Source organism: Temnothorax americanus, unplaced genomic scaffold, assembly GCF_048541705.1.
Source record: "Temnothorax americanus isolate GAGA-0224 unplaced genomic scaffold, ASM4854170v1 Scaffold6, whole genome shotgun sequence".
NCBI lineage: Eukaryota > Metazoa > Arthropoda > Insecta > Hymenoptera > Formicidae > Temnothorax > Temnothorax americanus.
In genome coordinates this window covers 6499345-6526948 of record NW_027509751.1, presented here as the reverse complement: position 1 = coordinate 6526948, position 27604 = coordinate 6499345, and the positions used below count along the sequence as shown (strand labels likewise).

General features: G+C 48.0%; 1 protein-coding gene across 4 annotated transcripts in view; it reads right to left on the bottom strand.

Moving 5' to 3' along the window:
• The window catches only part of LOC143905262 (colorectal mutant cancer protein), a 130028-nt gene that overhangs the window by 14170 nt on the left and 88254 nt on the right, over positions 1-27604 (bottom strand). The window contains exons 1-4 of one of the 4 annotated variants that reach the window (XM_077420557.1): positions 26282-26961; positions 25527-25967; positions 12784-13013; positions 11954-12090 (exon numbers count right to left, since the gene is read on the bottom strand). In XM_077420557.1, the coding sequence (XP_077276683.1) occupies positions 11954-12090; positions 12784-13013; positions 25527-25636 (477 nt within the window). In that variant the 5' untranslated portion in view covers positions 25637-25967; positions 26282-26961. Of the gene's footprint in view, positions 1-5470; positions 5668-11953; positions 12091-12783; positions 13014-25526; positions 25968-26281; positions 26962-27604 lie in introns of those variants that run through there. The other 3 variants (XM_077420558.1, XM_077420560.1, XM_077420559.1) reach the window with 3 other exon arrangements.

Sequence of the window (27604 nt, the reverse complement as noted above, 5' to 3'; positions counted from 1 at the left end):
AAGCTGCATGCTTGCTCTTGGTTCAAGCGCGTCGGTCACGTCACGTTAAAAATCTTTCGGAAAATTGATCTATTTTAGTTTTCTCTCTTTCTCGTGAAACGCGTAAAGCGCTAAAAAAAAGACCTGTTGAATTCGAAAAATGTGTGCGCTAAAAAAGCGAATGAAATATGCAACTCGGATAGGTGTGGGCGTCAAATATATGGTCTTGTTAAAAAAAAATACCGATGAGAGAAACGAGAATTTAATAAATCATCCGCTACCCACGGTGGCTGTTTGTCCTCGCGACGCCCACGAAGATTCACGAAGCGTTATGCGTAATTGACTTCGCACCGGCCTTAAGTAGCCAGGCTCTCCTTGGTCTGGAAACTCTTCAATTATTATTTAACTATGCAGGCCCACGTTACGCGCGATGGAAACCGCAAGGTGTGCAACATTCCGAAAAACACGAGCGAACTTTCCGACCATTAATTCGGAGTTGCGATCGAGTCGCATTTGCGCGCGTCTTGCCTTGCTGTCTTATTAAATCGGACGATGAACCTAATCGCAACAACCAGACTGAAAATGAATTTTAGACCACTCGAGAAAGGAGAAACGAGAAAATGACATATCGATAGTTTACGGTAAATAATACCCGGGTAAACAATCGCGTAATGACAAGAAGATACGTTTCGATCAACGACAGGTGACGAGAAAAGAAATTTTTTCCCCGGAAAAATCGAGATTCCGTAGGAATAAGAGAGAAGAGAGAAAAAGAGAGACGAGAGTGTGGATGATACGTGTCCTCGGCAGACACGTTCTTATCGTAACTCGCAGCTCGCGGAAATAAAAATCGTCGCGCAACGGCGACGTTGAAATTCCGGAATTCCGCGGCGCGTAAACGAGTCGCGGAGTCGCCACTCTTGTCAGCCGTGCAGCCCCGTTAATTAAACGAGTTAATTACGCGAATTTAGGAGAACGCGCACCGGCCGCGGCGACGCTAATTGCGGGCGATCAACGGTATATCGCGGATGCGAGGGCGCATAGAACATGGTTTTAACAAACCCACGGTGAACGTACTAACTTGCTGAAGTTGCAACGGAACTGGCTATAGAAGACAATTTAATTTAATTATGCCCAGAATGGTCAGTGAGTTCCCTGAAATTAAGACAAGTATTGAAGCTCGGATGAACAAATAATTAACTCTCCGTCTATATACGTTTTTTTGCACCGTTGGAGTGTATACGTGGGTCTGTGACTCTATTTCTCCTTACCTTGAAGTATTTAGAAAAATCTGAAAAAAATTTACAAAACATCTGTCTACGTGCAGTTGATGATTAGTCATTTTGATAATCGTTTGTTTAATATTTTCTGGCAGGCTTGCAAGTTTTACAATTATACGAGCAGATATCATTTTGACTCGAACGTAGACTCATGCGTATATAATACAGACGGAGGGTTAAATTAAAACGAGACGACGAAAGAAGGTATTTTCATGAGACACGTCGATTCTCATCCCGAGATTGTACCAGATTCGAGATTTTGCGGAGGCCAAGAGCGCGACGAGGGTGAAATCGTCTCGGAAATCAACGGAGAGGGAGGAAGGCGTAATCATTGCGCGATTCACGCACGCGAGTCATAGGTCGCGGGTCGCAAAGGGTCGCGCAAAGGGGGGGGGCGGCGACGGATGGATATTACATGAATAATTAGTGCACGGCGTACGCGCGTGTTTAAGCACGTGCATGTGTGTGTGTGTGTGCATGCGACGCATTTCGGAGAACGCATACGCGGGTTTCGTTCGCGAGTGTGCGAGTAATTGTCACGGGACGACGACCCGACGACTGCGTCGCCGGGGCCGGGTGTCGTTCGGCAATTAAGCACCGTACCCGCGCGAGTGACGCGCGTCATTCGTCCGGCGCGCGTTTATTAATACCGTCGCAAAAAGAGCGCACAATTAAGGAGCGATGCACGCGAGAGCGGTCGAGCTGTGAAAATAATTTCCGGCGCAATTCCAGATAAACGCGGCGAATAATATAATTAACGGGCGATTTTCCTGCCAAATTTAACACTGTTAAATTCGTAGAGCCAAATTGTACTCAATTTGAGTAATTTTTAACCATTTCTATAAGTCGCCGCTGCTCTTACTCAATTCATTAACTTAACTGAAACAAGGTTGATTTAACTAAATGGAGTTAAAATAATATACTGTTTTGTGTTAAAATAATAAATTTTGATACACATAATTAATTTCATTCTTTAATAATAAAGAATCGCGATTTCAACGAAAGCGACGCGAAATTATTCTTTCTCCCCGTTTTCTTCTGGCGCAACACGAATAAAAAAGCTTCTCTACGGGACGAGGTTGATCGATTTAAATATACGAGCGTACACCGCCGCGTGCGTACACCGCCGTGCGCTTATCGTATCGCTTAAGTGGCCCTTTCTTGAGCGAGGGCTCAACGAGTGCCTTTCTTTAATTGCGCGGCGCTCGACGTGGTTCCGCGAGTCTCTCTTTTCCAAACGGAGCACGGGCTGCAAAAAGCCCATCAAAGAGTTAAGGAGGAGGAGGAGGAGGAGGAGGAGGAGGAAGGCTTCCTCCTTTCCCTAACCGTCTCATTGGATCTCTCAATTTCCGTCTCTCCCGTGGCGCACCTTCGTAGCTTTTTTTTCAAAGGGAACAAGAAGAAGAGCACGAAGAGAGAGCTCACTCTCTCTTTTCCTCTTCTTTTCCTTTCGTCCTCTCTCTTTCTCGCGGATGGGGAACGCGGAAGGGACGGCGCCTTGCGCGGAGACTAGTTTATTAAACCCGTTACCGATCCCTGAAATCGCTGTCTGACAACGTTTTTTATTTTCCTAAGAAAAGGAATGAAGGATCTCGCGCGCGTGCATCGGTCCAAAAATTCCATCTCCTTATAGCTGTGCAGCACGAGTGTCGGGTTTACGGCCGATTATTCACGGCACGCGCGATCAATTTAATAGCGGCGAGGACGCAATCACGTCCACATGAGCGCCGAGTGTCGCAGGGTCAAGGTGCATTACCTATTAAGAATTCGCGGAACGCGTCGGGCACGTGTTCCGACCAAGGCAATCTTGCGGGTCTGCGATGAAGAGCCTTGAACAAGGATAGGGTCGATTGCACGTTGATCAAAGGGTCGGGAAACGCGAGAGAGGAAACTGCGCCGGGAAACTGTCTCGGGAGCGTCCTGTGTATTTACTTCAACTGTGTAAGTATAACTACGACATATAAATCCCTCTTCGGTATCGGAGCTGTAATCAGTTACGACGATTCTTTTTTGTTGATTTGCACCGATGGAATTCCCCCGCTCCGAAGCGTCGCCGACGCAGCGAGAGCGCCGATACGCGTGTTTACGACGAGCAATTTATTACCGGGGCGATTGGATACCCGGGGATCGGCGATGCGTAACCGTAGGTTCGAGTCATTATACCCAGCGTAAAGAGGCGGGATCTGTCGCGACAGAGCGCTCATCGCGGGCGTAAATGTGTCACCGTACGCATTGCCCGGCAACGTGCGGTGAAAACAAGAGCACGGGGTCGCCCATCTAACGATCTGGTACGCCCGATACGCGCGCGGGCACGTACGTCGAATCGCGCTTTATTGCCCGCGACCACGATAAAGGATTGGATATACTTTTCTCTCCCAAGAACGCAACGTCGTTACGGCGAAGACGCTGATTATCGCCGCGCCGCGCCGGACGTATCGTCCGATAAACGCAGTGATACGCGATAATCCAACGATATTAAAAGACACGTATCTCGTTTATATCGCGCGTTACTTCCTCGCGAATTTCCGATCGTCAGATGTCGGCTGTTAGAATATCCGACTCCGAGTCTCTCGGTCGCGCGACATGGCAATATATCTGAAAGCGCGTTCGCGAGACGGATGCGCGTCCCAAGAGAGCTGATCGATGCCGGAATAATGACGGGGACGGAGAGGAAGGAAGGAAGGAAGCGTTTCGGGGGAGTTTCGCGACGCGCAACCAGCCTCTCTCTCTCTCTCTCTCTCTCTCTCTCTCTCTCTCTCTCTGTCTGTCCCCTTCGGTAGTCGAGGGACCTATTCTAGTCGGGCGAGCGCACGGACTGGACGGCGCCGACGAGACGTCTATACCCGCGTGGATTTAATGGAAGTTAAATGAATCGCATTGTTCGTCCCCTCCTCCCCCTTCGGACTCTCGCGAGTCCGGCTCTTTGGCGGCGCGCCAGCCGGAGCTCTTCCGCGCGAAAGGGAAAATGCACGCGGCGCGGAAAAGCGAACGCGGGAGACACGGACGATGCATCAGCCTGCGACAGGCTTGGTCTCGAGGTGGAATCGTGTGGTGGCCAGTTTTTTTTTTTTTTTTTTTTTTTACGACACGAGCCAATCTCTATGCAGCGGAGGGACGCGCGGCGTAAAAAGAGAACGACGCTGACAAACGGAACGTATCGGGGCTGACGTCACGCCAAAGTTTACGCACGCGAGAGATATATTACGAGCCGTCGTTAGGTACATCTCGCGAACTGCCTTTTATACACGCGCGCCGGTTTTGTCGTGCTACCTGCCTAGACGGCCCTGTAGACAATACCCGCGCTCGATATCATCGTCGAAAATAGTTCCAGCCTAACTTTTACATCGATTACCCGGAGTCACGATAGCGCGGGGTTCTCGATACAGCGACTGGGATGTACAACGGGTTGGCGCGGAGTGGGTAAGTAATTACTTAACGCAAATCGTCGCCCCATTTTCTATCACCTAATTAAACGGGCAAACTCGACTACACAGTAGACGTGACTATTCAATTCCACCTCGGCCTCTATCCGACCCCCACTCCCCCCGCTCGTAAATCTCGTCCTTCCGAACGCGACGGGGTATCGAAAGGGTTACGATTACGTCGGGATTATAGTCGTCGTAAAATTTCCCGACGCTTCCTGTTACCTTCCCTTTAAACATTCCTCGGAAAGCGGAAGGGAAGGTATACGCAAAGGGAATCCGGCCTGAAATATATCGCGGGGAGCAGCACGACGAGACACGGGCGATTTATATGAGAGGACTAGGGTGTAATAAAAAAAGCTGGGAGCTTTATGAAGGTACGATGACAAGAGCTTGCACGAAGTCAATTGCGAAATAAAAGAGCCGGCAGCGGCAGCGGGACCGGTGCGTGCCTTATATCGTACATATCTAACATATCTGTAAAATAGTGGGAGAATGATAGCGCGCATCGCTACGCCGCGGTACCGATTCGCGTTAGCTCCGTAATTGCCTTCGCATCGATTGTTCTTACGAGGTCAGCCGCTCGTAACACAACTACGCTACGGTTCTCGTGGCCCAGAATCTCGCCCTAATGCTTCTTCCCCCCCGCCCTCACCCCCGGCAAAAGTCAGGGAATTGTTCATCGATCTCTCGCGTAAATCGCGTGTACTTGAATCGACATTCCGCGCTGTGGAATCGAGATGCCGATCTCGCGGAGATCGGCGCCTCGTGAAAGGACCGGTCTCTCACACTGAGGTGTCTCCTCCCTGCTATCAGGGGAGCCGATTGAATCGATCGATTCGATGATTTACCCGCACGATCGACGACGATCACTGCTCGCGAGAAGCCCGGCGAGTTTGAGAGATCGCGGATCGGCGCGACGGCGACGCGGCGCGACGAGCGAACGCCAAGACGTTCGGTGACGGACTGAACAACCGGACGGACTACCGAACCACCGTGTTCGTCGACGCTCTTACACCCCGACGAAGGTGTTTGAGGAGGCGCCGCGGCCGAGGGCGACCGACCGCCACCGAGCGCTGCCGATCCGGCTCGTTGCACCGAAAGCTCTCTCTCCGCGGCCTGCAGTTATCTATCCCCGCGGTTGCTCCGCGATGCGCGATACGTCGCGGGTGGCACGCGGCAATGTAGTCGCCGCAAGTTTCGCGGAGAGGGTGGATAACAAAGCCCACTGACCTGTCCGTTAATGCGTTAAGCGTCGCGCAAATCTCGGCTAACTCCGAAAACCCGGATTGGAGATCGGCCAACGTTTCGCGATAAACAAAAGCAATTTTTGACAAATCGTGACGCCAATTAATTTTAACTACCATGTGTGTGTGTGTGTGTGTGTGTGTCAGAATTTATTATTTTCAACAAAATAGTATTATTTAAACTCCATTGGTTTAGTTAAATTCACATTTTAGTTTTTCAACACACTCTGCCATCCGTGCAACCCTATCGTACTTAATGCTATCTATTCTTTCTCACTCTAATCTTCTTAACATTGTTTTATAGTTAAATTAACGACATATTAAGTAAAAATAGTGGCGATTTATAGTTAAAAATAGGAAAAAATTTATAGTTAAAAATAACTCAAGTTGCGTATAACTTGACACTACAAATTTATCAGTGCAGTTATAGTCAGCTGCACTTTGTACCGATTGAACAAAACTGCTCGTCTCTCTCTCTCGCTACCCATTCGTCAATTTATTATTTCTTTATATTTTGCGCCCATTTCTTTTATTTTTCTTTCCACATCTTTTTCTTCATTAGGAGAACGAACGTCGTGCTTGCAAAGCACGAACATCGATCGCGCGTTGCTCCGAGAGATAGGGAAACCGCGCGAGAGCTTTGTTTGCCCGGCGAGGCTCGAGGATAGAAACGGTTAAGATAAAACGAATCCATTAGACCCTGAGAACGGATGCCCTTTAAAAGGTGAGGCGACAAGAAGAACCCGCAGCTGACATAATCACAGGGGAGGAGAGATACGTGACTATTAACGGGCACCGCGCGCGGCCGCGAGCCGCGAGAAGATTGCTGTAGCGGTTAACCGAATAGCGACACTTAAGCGAAATTATTAGGATCACCGCAAACGGCTCCGCCTCCCTTCGAGTTATCCCGTGTCCGATTCGTTAAGATGTACGTCCCGCGAAAAAACGTCCCGTTGCGGCATCGCGCGCGGACGCGCGATCCGCTCTTAAGCCTTGTGTGCCCACGATGCTAGAAATTGCCCCGAGAGCTCGGGCGGAGAAAGAATTGACCAATCACATTTAAACAAATCGGCCAATTGATCAATGCGATTGGTTGATTCTTTCTCCGAGATCTGGGAGTGATTTCTAGCATCGTGGACACAAGGCTTTACCGCGTTGGGTAATATCGTGGAGTAATACCGCTCACGCTCGCGACAAACCATTAATCTTGCCGCGCGGTTGCAGTAAGTCATCAGTTTTCTCGGCGATAAACAACAAAAATCGCGAAAACGACGTGTGCGCGAGGATGACGGGGAAATGAACGCGCCGCGATCGAACGTCGCGAGATTCCGCCTCCTCGACGTCACCGAGGGCGATACGAGAGGATCGAAGGATGAAAAATGCAGAGACGGGGGGACGACCGCAGGGTCGAGAGAGAGAGAGAGCGATTGTATTAGTGTAATTATGTGGGCGGGACGGCCTCTGGGTGCGGTGTCTTAATTAACTCCGCTAATTTCTCGATTAACGCGACGGCGCGGCGTGCCTTCCCGCGGGAAAGAGATGAAAAAGGGCGAAGGTCGGACGACGATGAAAAGCGGTGGCTTTTTCCGGCAGGGAGTTTCCTCGGCACGTTCGCGTTTTGCATGAAACGGGAAAACTTCCCGTCGCCGCCGCCGCGATTTTATCTCCCGATCTACATAACTCCCGGTTGTTCGCACTTATACGAGCCACGCAATTATGAATGTCGACACGCCAAGCGGAGCGTGTTATCCGAAACGCCGTCGCTCGAATGGAAAGCAAGACGCCTCGTATAATTAGGGGAGCGTGTCTTCCTGCTCGCCGCGCGATTATTTCCACAGTCTCGTAGAGACGACCGCGATTATCGTCTTCGCGCACACCGTAAGAATTACAATACGCATAACTAGATTGCGTCAGTTGCTCTCTTCTTTCCTTTCGAGAATCTCGCGAAACACGCGTCTCGCGTCGTGCTCGCCGATGAATTTTTCCGAAATCTCGAGATTATTTCCCCCCCCCCTTTCAGTCTCGCGCACCTGTTGGCGCAATTTTATCGTGTCTTACGGTATCATCACCACCACCGACGTACCGTTTATTGCGTCACGCGAGCGTGTCATGAGAAAACGACGAGGAGGTATGGAATTCTCGGGGCCCCGACGACGAAAGGGCGGAAGTAAATATCGTCGGGAGAAAGGATGTGGGCGTCGCGATGGAAAATAACGATCGGCCGCCCTAGAAAAACATCGTCCCAGTCAGGATATTTCTTCGTCTTTCGACGAGAGGCGGCCGATCGTCGCCGGATTATCACGCGCACGAATCGCTCGCAACGGGTCATTTGTTCGAAGAATTATGGAATCTTATTGCGGCCTTTATTACTTCGTCACGGCCTATCACCTATCCGGTTTAATTTTTTTATTGGGGCCGTCGTGCTCCGAGGGTCGCATCCTTCTTTACACGCTCTACTGATAACAATCTGTCCCCGTAACCCGTCTCCTACGCGACGCCGTCTCGCTTTCTTCCTCCCTTTCATGGGCGCTTTGTCAAAATGAGGGAATATCAATTGAATTTCCGGATACCACACGCCGTATGCCGTATAGCCACAAATTCATCGGTATATATAAAAATTTCTTTTTTTTTTTTTTAGATATAACAGGTGACATATAATATAATATACAATATAATTGTGTTTGCTAAGAAGCGACTGTAAATTAGACATGGTGCAGTTGTGAAAATAACACTGTTTATGGTACGTGGGATTTATGATAATCCGTCTGAGTTAAAAGATAAAACGCCGAATTAAGGTAGTACTTTCGCGGACCCAGCTAGTCAAGTAACAGTCCGTCATGAGGTAATTGAAAACAAACATTACACAGCATTCCAATAATTATAATAATATAACATGATTTTACACGCACGATTTAATCGTATTTAATTATTTACTAATTAAAAAAATATCACAATAGTAGTGCGGTTGGACTCGATTTAGGTTAGGGTTAGGTCAGGCATGACGGTACGAGTAAAGAAATATGCGATTGGATCCACTACTTATTTAACCTCATATATCAGAGCAAAACATTCGGCAAGCCCTTATTTTCAAGGTATGTACGAAATCCGGAAACTTCAGGGAATATTTTAAGACATGAATAATGTATTCATCTGATCGCTAAGTACATGTATTGTTCGTTGAAAACCTCGGCCGTGGCGATTTGCATCGTTCTATCTTTCTCGTTCATTAGATGTAAACAAGAATAGAATGACAATGGCACGCTCCGCGAACGCACATTTAGAATGACTTATTTCTTGTAAAGTGTCGGTAACCTCACTTGATTTTTCGTACACATGTCCCTTATTACTGTATATTTAACATATATCAAATTTAGGTACTTATCTAATACTTGTTCTCACGAAAGGACCACCTTAAAGCGGATTGTTCATTCGCGTTTGCCCTCGTTTTCTTGGGTTCGTATTCATTTTTTCGCGAAATATATGACATCAATTTCTACAGTTGTGGCGATGGATATGTATACACGAATACACGAATTGATGTTGAACGCGATGAATATCTCGATCGCGCGTTAACGTTAGCGTATCATCTCGCTGCACGATAACGCAGCTCTAGTAATTTCTGTGCCGGAGTAACGATGGGAATTAATAATGCGGTTACGTTTGCTCCGACACGTCTCTCTCGCTCTCTCTTCCCCGCGACTTCTCCGTTCCATTTCTATGGAAATTCGTGTTTCACGTATAGGATAGCGTCTCCGCCGTATGGGCGGGTGGCCCAAGACGCGGCATATTTGCGCTTTTCCCGGGAAACGGAAACGTCCTACGTATACGCCGTTGGGATTATGTAACGCGACGCGCGAAAGCTCTTCTATTCGCATTCGCAGGCGAGGGTGGCGGAAGGAAGGAAAAACATCAACGGGGATGAGTTAGTTCTTGGCGTTTCTCTTAAAACGTAAATATGCCACGTTACACCGAGCGCCGAGATACTTATGCCCTAAAGGAAGCTTACGTGTAGCTTCGTAATAAAGGAAAATATATTATTTTGTAAGCGTATTGTTTTTTATATCCTCTTGATAAATTCTTCCACGTGGTGGTGCGACGTTCCTCCTCGAGCGGTCAAAACTCGCTGCGATCCGCGGCCTTTTCGTTTTTTGTTTTTTTTCGATGCCGTAACGCAGAGCGTAATAACGGTTATTTATAGGCAGTTAAACGGCGCGCGCTTCTTTTTTCCTTCCACGAAACCATCCTCCTTCTGTGTTCTCCTGTGTTCTCGTTCCTCGAAACACGGGAGTGGAGGTTCTCGCGAGAAATCGCGATAACCTCGGAATTTGGTTGGCGCTTTTATTTCTCTTTTCCCTCTGCAGCTGTCGTGACTCTTAAAACGGGTGGAAGAAGCACGCGGTTACGGGCGCGATCGCGAACCGAATCATCCGCGGAACCGAGACGCCCCGGGAGGCGGGAATTTCGTCGTCGAAGAGCAACCCGAGCGAGAACGAAAATTTGAAGATGCTGCACGTGACGTGTAAATTCGCGGAGTGAATTCAACGTGAAAATTTATCTAAAATGTAATCGCTTTTAATTGCTTTACAGCTTCGTGTCCGCTTGATATCTATAGAGATAATCTCTCTTCTTCAAGATTGTTATATAATTTAACATTTCGTTAATACGACCCATTCGAAGTCTTTTAAATTCGACTGAATGTATTTTGCAACCATAAAATTAACGCTGTGTAAACGATAAAATGTCGAAAGTGTTAATCTATACACTTTGTAATTCGATACCGAGACGATGCCATGGCGCGGGCGATCGACGAGCGAACGGGGGAAAAGCAGGGGAATGCAGAAATTGCACGTCTTGCTATCATCCACGATGGCATACCGCGCCTCGGTGCGGTGGTATCGTGGTTAATTGCGGCTGACAAAGAAATTCCCAGGCGCGAAACTCGTGATACGAAGAGGGAAATAATAGAGAGCCATGGACGGCGAGAGATGAAGGAGTTAAGCGAAGTGAGTGCTCTCGCCGAAGGAAAACCGAGGATTATCGGCATGCAAAGACAATTTGCCGCGGTATAATTGCGCGTCTCGTTGACTTTTCATCAGCGCGAATGTTGCATTAACAAGCAGAAGTATTTCAGAGACTCCGTCAGTCGATAGTTTCTAACGCGATCGTTTTTTCAACTTCGGATATTTCAGATAATGCAGAAAAATAGTTATTTGTGTAACAAGTGTCGTTAAGATGAAAATTCCCGGGTGCGGAGTTTACGCACGAGCCAAAGGCGAGTTAAGGCCGGTTTTCACACGCAATGATTGGTGGCGCCAACTGACTGGCATTCATTGGCGCCAGAACCAACTGGCAAACTCACAAGTGTTTACACAGTGATTGGCGTATAATATGGAAAATATTTAACATTTATTAAACACACAGTAAATGACAACAACCATATAACCTCAAATTTTGAGGTTATATGCTTTGACCAATAACCGCCAGTAAACGCCACATTACTAGCGCCAGTTTGCATCAAGTGTTTACACTTGCATTTTTACTGGCATTAGTCGACTGGCGCGGCCTGGCGCCATCAATCATTGCGTGTGAAAACCGGCCTTTACACACGACTTACACTCCCTATTTTACGTTGCAAGTGTCTGGAAAGTGGTCCATCACGCACGCGTAGCGTGCGTAATGGGGCACTTTCCATGCACGTGTTGCATAAAAGATATTTTAGCTTCCTTTCAGCGATTTCTCTCTTCTTTCTTTAGTAACGCATCGCGTCAGTTATCACATATTACGCAAACGCATAGATAGCGCTGAAATTTAGGAAGTGTGCGGCCTGCATGATCTTCCTGTCGACACGCATGTACGCGCGAACATGATAGGCATGACAGGTTCCATCAGGAGTTTATAACGGTAAGACAGATGTTCGCCAAGCGATCACGCGAGAGAATCGCGCACGAAACGGCGGAACGAATCTAATGCCGTGAGAGAACTGGTCGGTATTGACAGTGGATGAGGGTGGATCGTTGTAGCTTACCTTATTCGCGAGGTCCAGCATATTTCCTGTTCCGCCGGCGGCCGCCTCCACTAGCTTCTGAAGACTGTGAGGTTCCGGCGACAAATCACGGGCACCGCTGTCGAACTCCCAACTTTCATGTCGTCCCGACACAGTGCCTGAAATAGAAATTACGAGTAACGTATTAGTACGGCATTCGTTAAAAAAAAAAAAAAATCGAACAAAAGAGGAATGAGAGCAAACGCGATTTTTTAATGAAAAATTCCGAGATAATTATTTTAAGAAAAAAATTGCGGGCAAGGGTTCTGTTTTGCGCTATTGTTCGCAATAGCGCAAAACAATTAGAAAATTAACAATCGCGAGTCGTTTCTTTTTACAGCCTGGCTGTTGTTCAATGAAGATTTACGGTTGACAGGCGATAATGGTGAGAAACAGCAACGCGCGATATCCCAAAAGTCGTCACTTCCAATTCGTTCATCGATCTCGCGTATCGCGTAGGTATCCAGTTGCATGGCGACCCGCTCGATCGGGATATTACGCCGCTGCGGTATTTCAGCGGTCGTCCCGCATTCATTGTTCCATCAATCATCAATTTCGTGCGGACGGCTCGCGCTCTATTTCCACGCGACACACGTAATACGCTAGAACGCGGATACATCGCTCGTCGCGCGATATCCCGCGATATTCTTTGTGTTGAACAAACCAATATTTTCAGAATCAGCAAACGGAGGATGCGATATTTATCGATCTCGCCCGAGGCTCCCGTTCTCCTTGACCAAAGGCGATTTATCGTCGCGAGCGGAAAGCGAGGGACCTGTCGCGGAAATACGAGCGATTTGTACGATTCTTACCGAGACTGTTGTCGCTGCTAGTGGGCAGGTACTCCGGCGTGTGGGTGTGATGGGGACTGCTCCGCCGTTTGCCGGCCCTGAGCGCCTCGATTTCCGGTCGCAGGGCCAGACGCCGCCTAAGGAACTCTTGATAGGAAATGCGACCCTGCTCGTCCGCGCCCAATTCCCTCATCAATTCCTCCACCGAATTCTCGAGGTTCAATTCCCGGCACACCGTCAATAGGTCCTGGCTGAAAATTTCAGGAAGACGAAAGGACGCCGTTAGGACGCCAGTGAAACGCTTTGTCGAACGTGTCAAACGTATATATAGGCGCGGAATCGACAGGAAGGATGCGATTTAATCCAGAAATCGCGATTCGTTTAAAAAGCGAATTCCGATCCGTCGTCGGCGAGAAATTTTCTCGTGCCGACCGGCGCGGCGGCGCGGAGTCCCGCGACCATTTAACGCAAATCGCAAATAATAAAATCGCCGGTCGTATCGCATATTAAGCGGAATGTGTATTATGACGACTAAGTACTCTCTTTCTATGAATAATTCATCACGATGAATAATTCATGCGTCAGACGCGGAGGCACAATGCGGAAGATGAGGCACGAAACAGTTAAAAGTAGAAAGGCGCGTTCGTCTGCCCGACGATTCCGAGCTTCGAACCGAATCCTTATCGATAGCTTTAATACACACACACACACACACACACACACACATATCCGAAGGAGAGAGTATTTAATAATCCATTATGGAGATGAGATCAACGCGGCAGACTTTTTCCCCCGATCCGGCCCGACAATGACGCGCGCGGTCCCGACGTGTACACAGCAAACGGATTTACAACGAGATCGCTCTATCCCGCGAGGTCTAAGACGCCCTTCTCATTTTAACGATACCGTCGAGATTCATTTAATTAAATAGGATGGCTGCGGGGCACCGGCGCTTGTCATATCATCTTCGTACGGTCGTGGCTCCTCTCTCCGTCCATTACGATGCTCAAATAATTGTCTAACCGGTTGGAAGGACGAGAGCAGGCTCGTCACTCTTGATTATCGGTCGCCGCGACGGCGACGCCGCGACCCTGCTCGATGAGGAGCGATTCGCGCGATGAGCGGCGTCACGCCGAATCAACGCCGGGCTGAGAATCGCAGCGGACCGCGCCGCGCCACGCCGCGCCGCGCCGCACCGTCGCTATTCTCCGGCGAGCCAGGTCGACAGGACGGCATTAAAGATGCATCAGTTACAACCGTCTGCCGCCGCGGAGATGTCCCCGGAAAATCGTTAAACCAGCCGGCCTCGATCGTCCTTTCGCGGATTTCGTCGCGGAAGCCGCGACGGTCTCGTTGCGACTGACGTCGCGCGATTCGCGAGATCACGGGATTGTCAATTATTTGCGATACGATCCAGATTTATCTGGATCCCGATCTGAGAGGGTACAATCAGTGACGTATATGTAAAAACCGGATATCGACTGTCGGAGTACATTGTAAATGTGACGACTAAATCTTTAGGAGTGCGCGTATCAATGAGAATATCGTTAATATCGATCGAACCGAATCTCCGAGCTCCCGCAGTCCTCGCGGATGGCCACCTCGCAATTGGTCAATTTTCTTTTATTTTTCCCACGGACAATTCTGCGGGTATCGCGGGCGCCCTTCTGCGGGGCGCACGCGCGCGACTATCACGGCCGATTCCGAGCCGAGGGCAGGGTACGCGCGTCTCTATCTCGCGTTTCGTCGACAACAATGGTGTCGCCGGTTTAGGCACGATCGTCGCGAATTAAACGTCACGCTTTAATTACCGCGCGTCCCTTTCTGCGCGTCACCGCGCGATATTAATGGATTACGTATAGCGCGTCGTTGTCGGCGTCGGAGCCTGCTTCCGGCCTGTACCGTAACGCACCGAAAGCTTCCGTCGGAAGCTCGACCGATACTCGCGGACGTTGCACTCGAGCGAGAGTCCTACGCGCGTCCCACCGACGCGACGCAATTGACACACGGATTACGCTAACGAACGTCATCGACCGGGCTGTTAAGCTTTAATTGACGCTGGAGTCGTATTCCACGCTCTGGAGTTCTTTAGACCCCGTATTGTTACAATTTCTATTTCTTTCTCGGAAGGCTATACACACGCGGTAGATTATCTGGGAGAAAGATGCTAGGCGCTATCGATGGAACTCCACGATTTTTACTCGACACTCGGTAAGGCATTCAAAGATACACGTGTGAGACGCGACGTCAGAATCATTCGTCGGCAGGTTCATTCGTTTGCGTTTATTAATAGACAGACAGAGAAAGAGAGAGACAGACAGAAAGAGAGAGAGAGAGAGAGAGAGAGAGAGAGAGAGAGAGAGAGAGAGAGAGAAAGCGCGCGAGTTTAGGGCGGGTCCGTGTTTGTATGTACCATCGTGACACTCGACGACGTCCGCGTCTATGTCGGGACGACAGTCTCTCCAGAGTTCTCGTCTCCCAAAGTTTAAGCGACTGCATCCTCCCTCGCTCCTCCTTCTTGTCGTACCTCTTCTCGCACGCGCCACCGACGACCGTTCACTTTCGATTCACTTTGAACCCGCGTCGCACGACAAGTCACGGCCGTATGACGAGACATGCGTATCGACGCGGAATAAGCACCTATCGGATTTCTAATCAAAGGACGCAGTCTTTGGAATCTCGAGAGTGCTTAAGACACGATGAGACACAAAAATATAGAAGAGAGATAACGTAGACGACGAATGTGCATCGACTCTCTCAAGGACTAATTTGAAATTTCTTTTTATAATTTCGGGCTTTAATCACAATCAACTTTGCGCGGATTCTTAACATTCGCGAAAGATTTCACGTTGCAAAGAATATCTCGTTTACGAGCGGAACGGAGCGGAGCGGATCGCGCGACGCCGGCCGCGTGTCGAGTGCCACTGCGACCGAGACGCGCGGATAAATGCATTCCGCGCTGCGGTTCGAGAGGTGAAACAAAAAAGCCGAGAGATGGGAGAAAAGGAATACTCTATTCTCTATCTATATATCTCGTTGCCGGCGTGAAGAACGCAACTTAATCCACCGCGATGCGTGTCGCTCGCGTCCCGTTCGCATTTGCGGTTTTACACCAGACACGTGAGTTTATTTTAAATGCACACGCATATCCCTTTCTCTCTCTCCCTCCCGCCTCCCTTTCTCTTTATTTGCAGATGGCCTTTCTACGTCTCGTGAAGAAATCGTTTGTACGCGAGTCGGAAACAGGCGGAAGAAAATATTACAAGCATTTTTATCGAGAAGCCTCTCGTGTTTTTCGCATCGTCCTTCCCAAATTAAAATTTAGATTCTGGAAAATTAAAAATTGTGCTCGCACTTGTACTATTCTCTCTTTTAAATTTTCCTGGAAAGAAGATTTAAGAGAGCCATTTTTCACGCTCGAGTTGATACCTCGCCGAATATACTTATTAAAATAATGACGCAGAGCAGGAAAGTACGTATGGGAGTAATAATTAATGAACGGACGCGAACGCATTAATTTATTCGAGCGTTATCTCGAAATAAATGGACACCCGGGCGCCGGTGCACACACGGTGCACGCGCGTCGCGTATTTACACGCGGCGGCAATTAAACGGCACTTCGACGCCGGAGAGAGCGCGATAAATATGCTGCCACGTGGGAAACGATCGCGTTGTAATATGTGGTTTATCATCGGCGTCGGCGTGTGTGTTTGCCCGCTCGGCGAGAAAAGTGAATTTAACGGCTTGTTTAATTTCGCATTCGCACCGCGAAATTTCAGAGTCTCACACACACACACACACACACACAGGTCGTCCTCGGTGCACTTTGCCGTCTCGTTAAACGTTGAACGCTTTAAGAGCAGAAAAAGACTTGGACGAATTAGATATTCCGGGATGTCGGAAGAATCACGACGCGGAGACGAGCTAAAATCGAAGGCCACGTGCACCTCGTGTACATACAGTTACGGATTGAAATTATCAGCGAAGGGCGCCGATGAGACTGTCGAGAGGACTTTTCCCAGGGATCTTGAAGAAAATTCTCAGGGCACGCATCCGCTTGTGTCGATATTGACCGTGACGTGCGATTGGATCAAAACTCAATTTCGTGCCTCGACCTGTAACGCGGCGATCTCGTTACGGCCCTTTCCCGTTTTTCGCGCGCGCGCGATCCGGACAATTCTCCTCTCTGGCCTACGCTTTTAATCAGGGCTCGTGAAACAGCGTCGCGCGCAGAGAGAGAAAAAGAGAAAGGAGCGAGCTCAAAGCGCCGAAACAAAAGAAATCAGGGAAATGAAAAATATATCGAATAGACAGAAACTGCGGGAAATGTCACCTCCGCGACATTTTAGCGTTCCAATTGCTTCGTGATTGTCGGATATGACGGATTTCTGGGCTCTGTCCCAAAGAGTTTTAAAGGCACATTATTCTTTTAAATTAATACAGCGAGACTCGACAAACCTCTCGTCGGCGAAAGCGAGTTTTACGCTCGCGTTTAAAAAGCCGGCGTGTAATGCACCGTGGCGGACCAATAAGCGCGTCCATTGTTGGGAAATGTGAAACCGACGACGCTGCCGCGCGATGGCCAAGATTTCTCCCGCGTTAAAATGTTTCCTCTCGAACCTGATTGTACCTGATACCGCGATCATTGTCCCGGCGTGAGACATTTGCAGAAAAACTTTCCACCCAACCTATATATTCCACGGGAATTTCCGCGGGGAAACGCGATTAGTTCCCTATTATTTTACGTCCGCCCTTTGACATCTCTCCGAAGAATTCAAAGTGCGTCTTTCAGGATCTTCAAATATTAAGTTACGCGATCTCGAGATGTTTATCTTTATTCAATTCTGTATCTCTCGAATTTAGTGAGATTTAGTGAGATTAGTATAAGTACATATGCGAAAATAAGAGGATAAATAGATTCCAAACAAGCGGAACGAGATATCTTTTTATTAAAGAGCGGAAAAGCGTTATTTTTAAGCAATGCGGGAGATGTGGAAGGTAAGGTAATACCAGCAGAAACGCGCCGAGACAATAAAAAAAAAAAAACGCACCTGGAGGCCGCGCGAGCGAGGGCGGCTTCGAGAGAACTCGCGTGCACATCGGAGAACGGTATTGCTATTCAATTGCAAATGTCTCGCTCTAATTTCATCGAAACGCAGCCCCTCATCGAAGTTCGTTATATATGAAAGAATCTTTTTAAAAAAACTGTTTTTAAAAACTATATACAGAGAACTCTAGAACTCTTTCTGGGGAATCTAGAACTCTAATAAAATTTTCCGAATTTTGAAAAAGGAGGGCCAACTTCACAGACATAAGAATCTTACACTGTCGGTTCGGCTGATCCATGCACCCTTTCGAAACGGCAAAAGTTCTCGCCTCGCCGGAGATATATCGCGGGCGCAATTAAAAACAAAAAGAGGAAAAGAATAGAGAAAAAGAGGGGAAAAAAGAAGATGGAAGAGGAAGAGCCAGGGAGCGGGGAGGGGTGGGAAAGGGAAGAGATGTTAAAAAGGTCGGTTTTTAACGAGAAGAGAGCCCTTCACGCGGGCTCTTCAGCAAACTCATCGCGCTTCATCTCCCCCTTTTAACGCCTGTCGCTTTGTTAGCGCTCTTTCGAGAGGTTTAGATTTCGCGGTAATTAGCGAGAAATCACGTTACTCCGATTGCGAAAGGGGCTGCTGTCCCGACGGGGATCCCCGGACGCGTCGTCGTCGGTCCTCGCCAAAGATCGCCGATAAAAATACGATCTCCCCGCGACTCGCGACGGGAACGGCACCCGGCAGTCGCTCTCTCACATTGCACCCGCCTGCGCCGCTGGAAGTCACGGCCGTCAATTTTAACGGCGCGATCGCCGATAATGCGGTTGATTTCGGGGAATCCGACTGGTTTTATTAATAATTCGCAGCAGCGACGAGAAACGCGCGCGGGACCTTGACGTCGCCGGCGCTGCGCGATATCGGCGCGGCGTATCGATCGCGGAGGGTTTATCAAATTTCCATCAGCGACGGCATTGGCTCCGAAAATAATTCGTTTAACGCCGAAGGTCTGCCCCGCGTATTCCGCGTTCTATTCCCGATGACGCCTCTCGGAGGGATGTTTTATTCACCGGGCGAGTTGGCGAATTATTCACGGCAGTGAGCAGGTATTCCGACCTTAAGAAAAGAATGACGCTCTTATCAATTGTTATACATCACGTAAATGTATAAGATTCTCCGATTTGTCGTATATCGTGTTAATCCAATTATTATCGAGCGTCACAAGAGAAAATTTGTACTTTATTATTAATTTGTGTATACATTATTCGTACACGTCTTTAAAGTTCTAGAGATATATAGGAGACCATACGCGTGTTCCGTAATCCGCGAGACGGACGATCGACGACGGGTCGACAAAACGAAAATTTCCAACGGGGGGAACGACGGGGTTGCGTACCCCGATGGCCAGAAGGAGGGAAGGCGTAAATATATAACGATAACCGGTCGGGACGATTTCGGGATTTATCGCGGACGAGTCGAACCGAGGCGAAATAAATGGCAGGGGAGAGAGGGCTGCAAGCTGGCCGCGCGTAACAAAATTACGAGTGCGGACCGCGTGTAAAAACCCGCCGTGGGATGGATTCGGCGAAACGCCACGAAACGTGCGTTTGCGTTCGGCAATTCGAGGACCGGACCGACCGCGGCGGTCGAGTTTTAGGACGTACGAGCGGAAGCAGGTTCGCGGACCGAAATAACGAACACTTATGTAAAGATATAAAACAAAAGTATACACATATTGCATATTACTGGTTACACGTATATCACTATTACGCACACTAGCGGATCCTAACGTCGATAATGCAAGAAAAAAAGAATATTCTTGATTTGAAAGTATCTTTAGTTTTCAATATGATATGGAATCTTAATGAAATGAGATTATATTGTATTAAACAAAGAACATTTGGTTATATATAAATAAAGTCATTTTATATAATTCAACCAACAAAACGTAATGTAATATTGAAATTTAAGATTATCAAAGTTTCTTATAAAATCACAGATTGTTGCATATATACAAAACAATGAACACATTAATTTGAGTACGTAAGTTTTGATTTGACATTTTTTTCCGCATGTGTGGGGAGGGATTGGCAAAATTATTTGGTTTGATATTTTTCTTGTTGTTAGTATCACGCTTTTAGCTTTTGTCCTAGAATCAATGACGAGGATGTGGTGAAACTTTATCCCGCATTAAAAGTTTAATGCATATTGTTTCCTAGATTTTTTAAACAGGTCCGGCAAACAGATCCAGGATTTTTTCTATATGAATCCGCCAGTGATTACACATATAGCTCTTCTTCAGGCTCGTACGATTACTTTTTGCTTCTTGTGCGACATCGAGACGGCCGCTTTTTTCAAAGCACGAGCACCAATCGAGACATATCTCTCACGCAGTATTTCTTTCGGGAGAACATTCCCGCTGTGCTTACGCGCTCCATCGCGTGCAAACAAGCCTGGGAGCCTCGGCAGCCAGGTAAATCGCCCGCTGCATCTATTATTCCGTCAGCCACGTCGCAGTCAAGGGAATCTCGGAATTATAACGAGAACGCGTCCGCCGGCGGAATCTCGTCGCATCGTCGCGAATCATTCATGAATAATCTAATATATATTTCGTACAACAAGTTGGACAGTTATTACTAGCTGATACTCGCGCCCGATTGATCCTTGCCGAGTACTTCCGCTAATATTTTATATTTCGTGAATTTTCGGATCAACTTATTCCTGTATTACATTGCAGGTAAAATTTTATTCCGTCATTTCCTTCGTGACGACGTTAACTACCATCTCTAGACAATTCTTCAAAAATTATATCGTAGAAAGTTTGTTCGCAAGATGCATCGTCTGTCTAAAGAGGACAAAGGCGAGGGCGAGAACGAGGGAAAGATATCGGAGTCGAACTTACGCCGACATCTGCGGACGTGCGGTTTCGACTTGAACGACGATCACTCGTTCCTTTATTCCAGCGTTATTCCAGCGGAACATCGACAAGCGGAATTTCACGTTTACGACTACACGTTCACGGAAATCCGTTGCATTACAGGATGCTGCAACCGATATTCGTCGACTGTATTTTGCGCGGTGAAGGAGAGAGAGGGAGAGAGAGAGAGAGAGAAAGAGAGAAAGATAAAAGAAAATAAAAGGGAGCACATAGGCGGAGGTAGAATCAGAGGTGGAGGGAGAGAAATGCCGATAAACGAGTCTGCATCAAGCGCGGGGACCGTGGCTTCGCTGCGCGAAGGATCAGTCGTACAACCAAAACGACAAGCGGGCGAGAAACGGGGGAAGAGAAGATAGAACCCGATCTCGCGGTGGTGGTGTGACTCACTTGCCATAAAACGCGGGGACAACGCGCGCGTTGTCCTCTCCCCCTCGCCGACGGGAGAACTAACCCTCGGGGTGTCGTGTCGTCGAGGGTTTGCCATCGACGGAATCGACCCTTCCTCCACGTCGCGCGCTTCGCCCGACTTCTCTTCAATTCCTATCCGCCGTTGCATGTCCGCGTCGAGAAGACGCGCACACAATCGTCTCTCGCGGCATGCGTGAAACGCCGAACGGTGCCCCCCGAAAAATTGGGTCACCGCTTTTCAATATCAACGCGATGATCACGCGCGGAAATTCGGCGTTCGACAAAACGTTCGCGTTTCGTATTCCCCCCCCCCCCCGAGAGCTCGCCTTGCGCGAGAGGAACTCTCGTGCGTTTCGATCGAAGAAACGAGATAACGATCTCGGTTTAGGGAGTCTGTCGTTGGAGATGATACCGGGGGAAGAGAGATGAGTAAAATTCCGGAGTATTACGTACGCTTGGAGGACGCGGACGGAACTTTGCGTGCGACGTGCGGGATGCCGAAAATGTGCATCACGTGCGCCGCGACGCCGCGCCGGCGAGAGAGGGTATAACGAGGTTACGAAAGCGCGGTGTAATGAATGCCAACAAGTCGGGAAATATTGTCCCGTTCTTCTCTTTAACGCGAAGAGGAACCATGGCTGCCGGGTTTGCGCTCTTAATTTGTTTGTAGAACGCGCGCACTCTCCACCCTGCGGTCCCGCTCCGGCCGTCCGGTACTCGGCGAATCTATCTTTAAAAACGCGCTTGTACGCGAGGCTAGATGAGCTTTATGCATCGCGGAGATAAAAAAAAAGGAAGTAAAATAACAAATAAACGCGAGAAATCGCGCTCGAGCCGTACGATCGCTGTAAAACACCGCAACGACGCGTCCGCCGCGCAATAAATTATTCCTCGTTAACGAATCGATGTTACTCCCCCCGGGGCGATAATTAACGACGTAAAGGCAATTATTATGGGGAATGGCGGTTAATTATAAATCATTCCCCGTTCCAATTTCGCAGATGCCGCCCGCGACCTCGAATCGAAAGGATTTATCTCGGAACAATCGCGCGAGATTCGTTAACAGCGCGCCGGGACTGCACCGCGGCGATTTCTCGGAAGATCCGATCGTTTTATCGTACCCCCGGTAAAACTAGATCGTCGACGATAAATCTCGTCCGCGAGATTAAAACGCGTACGGGCGGACATGCTAACCGTTGTTTCGAGCGCGAGTCTCTCAATTCGATTTTCTTTGCGTTAATGAGTTCTCCTCATTACGTGCGATCCTTGGACGGAACGTTGAGATAATGGATATATGTCGTGATTCTCGATTATTTGACGAATTGCCGGATCTAAATGCGTCTCTGCTAAACTATTTAACCAGACGTCACGTCGCGATTTAGGCAGATCATTCGCTGTTAAAGTTTGTTGTGTCAAATTATACTTAATTTTAGTCATTTAACTATTCCTATAGGTCATTACTGTTCCTACTCAATATGTCGTTAATTTAACTAAACCAAAGTTAAAATAATACTATTTCGTGTTAAAATAATAAATTTCGACACACGCATGGTTGAGATAAATTATTCTTTTCGAAAAAATGCTAATAGTTATTGTCGATCGTGGTAAGTGCTTGTAAGATTAAAACTACGCCTGTATGTCGTTAGACGTCAGATAAAAAGTTACGTATCGCCACATCTCTATAATACGTACAACATCGCACATACATAAAAAAATATACATATCTATACAATATACGTGTCTTATGATATTTAAACAATTTCTAAATTTAAATTTCGAAAGCTTCTCGAGATATGTTCATGAAGAATCGTCTCCGGTTTCACTTGCAGAAAGGGGTGGACGTAGAAAAAGCACGATTAAAAGAGGAGTACCCGCCGCCGAGTTTCTCGCCCGCCTGCCGACGTGTATAAATGTAGTTTGCGCAGCTTACAGCGTACGTGGGACGGAGTCCGTGTAGACATTACACGCATGTAATACGCGGAGAGAGACCACGCAGACGTAATTTTACCTTCGTAAGTTTACCCACGGCAGGAACCTGCGTACGAGCGGCGGAGGTGGGCGGAGGAGACAAAATAGACCGTAATGTTCGACGAGCGCGGTAAAAAGTGCACCTTTAGCTTCATTGAAAAGAAATAAAAGGCAGCCCCGCGCGAGTCCCACGTACGAGAGAAGTCCCCGCACACGTGTGCGTCGCGCGTTGGGAGCGCAATATTGAAGGCATCGCCGATCGGGCGGGCAGCAACCGCTCCGCGAAAAGGAAAAACAACGGGAGAAAACGTTATCGAGACATCGATAACGGAAACGACGAGCGAGGAACAAAATGGTCAGAGCGATAGAACGGAACGTCCTCGAGAGCGGAATCTAATTTAAAAGCCGCTCGCAAAAAAATCACGTATTTCCGGATTTTGTTAACTCTGTCGGACGAGGCGAGGAGGGAAAGAGGCGGGGAAACAATTTCTAAATTGTTAGTCCTACGAAACGGACAGTCCACACTCGATGAATCAACAAGAAAATGTTTTCTCGATCGGTTCGCAAGTCGGAGAAATAAAAAAAAAGCAGATGGGGAGTTACAAAGTGGTCTATAATACAGTCCGCGTTTACTCTCCGCGGGAAAGATGCTCGTCCTCCTAAATTATTGCGAATTTATTATTGGTTTTCTCTCTCTCTCTCTCTCGCTCTACTGCTCGCGATTCCGACGAGTTTGTACTCTCGCCGAAGTTAGGTAAAAAGAAATACGCTGCGCCAGTCGTCTCTCGTTAAATTCCCGCGGGAGCCAGCAGGGCGAGCTTGCGCCAAAGCGAGCGAAAGAGAGAGAGAGAGGAAAGGGGGAGACGGCTCTAATTAATCGAAGAAATAATTAAAACGTACGTGCCAGCGGCAGGCGCGGTCTCGTCAACGAACTCTTTCCGTTCCGCGCGGCACCAGCCACCGTTAATTGTACAATCGCGCGAAGAAGATTCGCGAACCGAATTAATCCGGCCCAGTGTGTGGCGCGAAACGCGGGATAACGTCGCTACATACGGGCGCCGAATGCGACGGGCGATTCGGATTCGGAAAAAAAATCAGACTCGGCGGGATTATCCACAAGTTGTCTCAACTATTTTCGTCGCGGGGAGAAAATATTGATTTCAACGAAATTCCGCGGCGATCTCGGGAACGCCCGAGATTCGGCTTGGCGTGGTCCTTCCTTTCGGGACGGCGCGGTTTCCTTTCGATGCAATATTCGCGTAAAATAAGTACACACAAATAGAGAATAAAAGAAAAGTACGGAAATCGGGTATATGGCTATCGATAGCGATTGGAGACTTCCTCTGGCAAGCGGCATTATTTCAAAGAAACGCAGAGGATTCATCCCCTTTTCACCACCGTTAAATAGTGTCAAATGATACTCAATTCAAGTCTTTTTAAGGTAGTTCGATGATGAACAACTTTTGCCAAAAGTAATAGGTTTTATTTTTTTATATCGAAAAAAGGAACTCTTCTCTGAATCGATTAAGCCCAGAAAAAAAGATAATTCACCTTTAATTTTAAAATTAGGTGATTTTAATGATTTTAACATTGGTCTAATAGGAAAAGAGGTTATTTTCCTATGAATAACACGAGTTTGCGAAAAATCTTTTGCCAAAAATGTCTGAACAATATATATCGATGGAAAGAGAACACTGTGAGGAAGCCTATAGTTGAAGGTGAACACGATCCACCGTACAGTTTTTTTTTAAATTAATAATTAAAGTTGAAAACTAGTCAAGCGACGCGTTAACGCACACTTTATTTCATCTATTTCAGGCAAAATATTACTCTACAACGTAAAAATTATTTACTAACGGTCTTTTTACGCGTCGTTACGAAGCTTTGCGATGCGTTATTCTATTTTTTTTTATAATCATATAAATAAAAAAATTATAAACATTGTTTCGACTTCGGCCCTTCATCATCGAACTACCTTAATCATTCTTAGAGATTGACACTGCTCCTACTCAGTATGCCGTTAATTTAACTAAAACAGTGTTAATTTAACTAAACTGGAGTTAAAATAATCTGTTTTGTGAAATTTAACACTGTTAAATTCGTAGCGTCAAATTATATACTGCAATTTGAATTATTTTAATCATTTCTATAAGTCGCCACTGTGCTCCTACTCAAAATATGTCGTTAATTTAACTAAAACAATGTAAACTCAACTAAACCAATAAAGTTAAAATGATACTGTTTCGTGTTAAAATAATTCGACACTCGACACACATGGTAGCTAAAAATAACAATCTTATTTAATTTAAGTATAGTATTGGTTTGAATTTCATCCTTCGCCATTCAACAGTGTTGGCTTCCGCTCCGTCCCGCCGGCGCCGCACCGCGTGGATCTTGAAATGATTCTCGCTCACCTGTCGATGTAGCCGTCGCCGTCGCCGTCGCATGCCTGGAACAGCTTCCGGACGCGTTCCTCGTCGCAAATGGAGCCCGTCTCGCTCTCGGCATCCGCGGTCTGCGACATCTTCTCACTGGGGCCCGCGCGCAGGGGCCGTCTCGCAGCAGCAACGTACGGTCATCGGTGTCCCTGCCGGTGATCGCCTCGCGCCGTCGTCGTCGCTCGCCACCGCGCGACGCCTCATTTGTCCGACCTTGCCCTCCCGCGAACCGCCAAATGTGTCAATTTGCGGCGCGCCCCGCCGAGGACCCGTGGACGATCTCTCTCTTCTCTTTCTCTCCCGCGCGTCTATCCTGCGACGCGCGACGACGCGTGCCGCGCGCGCGATAAATCTCGGGGCATCGTCGCGGACAGACGACTGGGAATATCGCGCGGGTCGGTCTCTCGCGCGAAAACGCTGAAAAAGAGAAATAAGTCTTGTCAACACTTGAAGCACATATTGTACGACATAAATGACGTTTACAAACGATCCTTTTTTTTTCCTTAGATTTATGAAGATTTATCTTTGAGCTTAAGTATACATACAAATAAAAAGAAGCTAATCGCCCACAATATCAAAAACTTGATTCGCTATTATAAGATCGAGATCAGAGCTTGAGATCGGGACGGCTCGATCGCGCGATTTTTCGTCAGTCAGATCGACAGCTGTCGCGCGCGAGATCATTGGAACGTCAATGATCAAATATGATATCGCGATATCCTCTAACTCACCTCGCTGTCGCCCAACCCCAATTGACCCTGTTCCCCGAACCGGCTGCTGGGAGAACGGACTGGCGCCGGTCGCGAGATCGGACATTCGATCGCGGGTGGTCCAGCGCGCGTCGACGGTGCGCGGAACGCGGGTCGACGACAAGATCCGGACGGTCGCGAGAAGCGTTCGGGAGAATTCACGACGTTCCCGAAAGCGACGGGGAGAGCGAGAGGGGTGAACGGGAGCCTATCGCGGCACGTTGCCGCGTCACGCGCTCCGGCCTCGTGTGCATCGGCGCGACGCGCGTCCCGTCTCCCCTTTTGCGCCTCTCGCTCGCGGGCGAGGAATTCCTCTCGTCGAGGCGACGGGCGCCGCCACCGTTCTATTTTTGGACGCGCGCGCGCGCGCGCGCGCGGCGGATGCCACCCGCGGTCTCGCGATCGCCGATATAAACAGATATCCCGTCGCGGACGCGCGACGTATTTTCACCGTTCGGATCGTCGCTCGCGACCGGCGGACAATATTTCGCGGACCGAAAACAGGCGTCAGCCGATGTGACGCGACCGAAGCGAGCGACGCTTAACGCGTTCGCTCCTTCGCGCACCGAAAACTCGCCGCCTGACGTCCGCCCGCCGCCGTCTGTCGCGGTGTCACCGAGTCACTAACCACTAACCCTAACCTCAAAACCAGGCCCGCGCCGCGGCTCACCCTCGCGACCGCGACTGATAAAAACTATCGATTGAGCCGCGCGCCGCGCGGTCAAAAAACTCCGACCGGTCGATCGCGGCGATATCTCGCGGTAGAATTGCGGTCCATTGCAACTGCGGATGCAGTTTTGATATCTACTCGGTCGGTCTGTGATCGATTGCTAAGCAATGTGATAAGGGTTGACTGTAATGTCGATCGCTATTACATTGAAAATTTTTTTGAAAGTAAAGATTTTTTTTTTAACGCAAGATTTTCATTATTTCCAAATTAATTTTAAATAAATTTGGAAGGTCAGTGTTACATCTTATTTTAGTTTTTATCTTATTATTATATGATCGACAATATCGACATATTGACAACATAATATTAATATAAATATATCGACGTTGTTGGTCAAACAATCGCGTGGAAAGGTGCAAGTCGTTCACGAAAAATCTACCGCTACTTACAATGATGTAATATACACTATCATCCGAGATAGTTTACTCCGAAATCTTTTTCTCGACGTTCGCCTCTACGCTATCGGATGAGGGAACCTTCGATGTTTACAACATACTCGGCGTGTCAATCACGTTATCGCGTATCACGTCGGCAAGCGGTTAATATATTTCTCAGCGCAAATTCATTTTCATTCA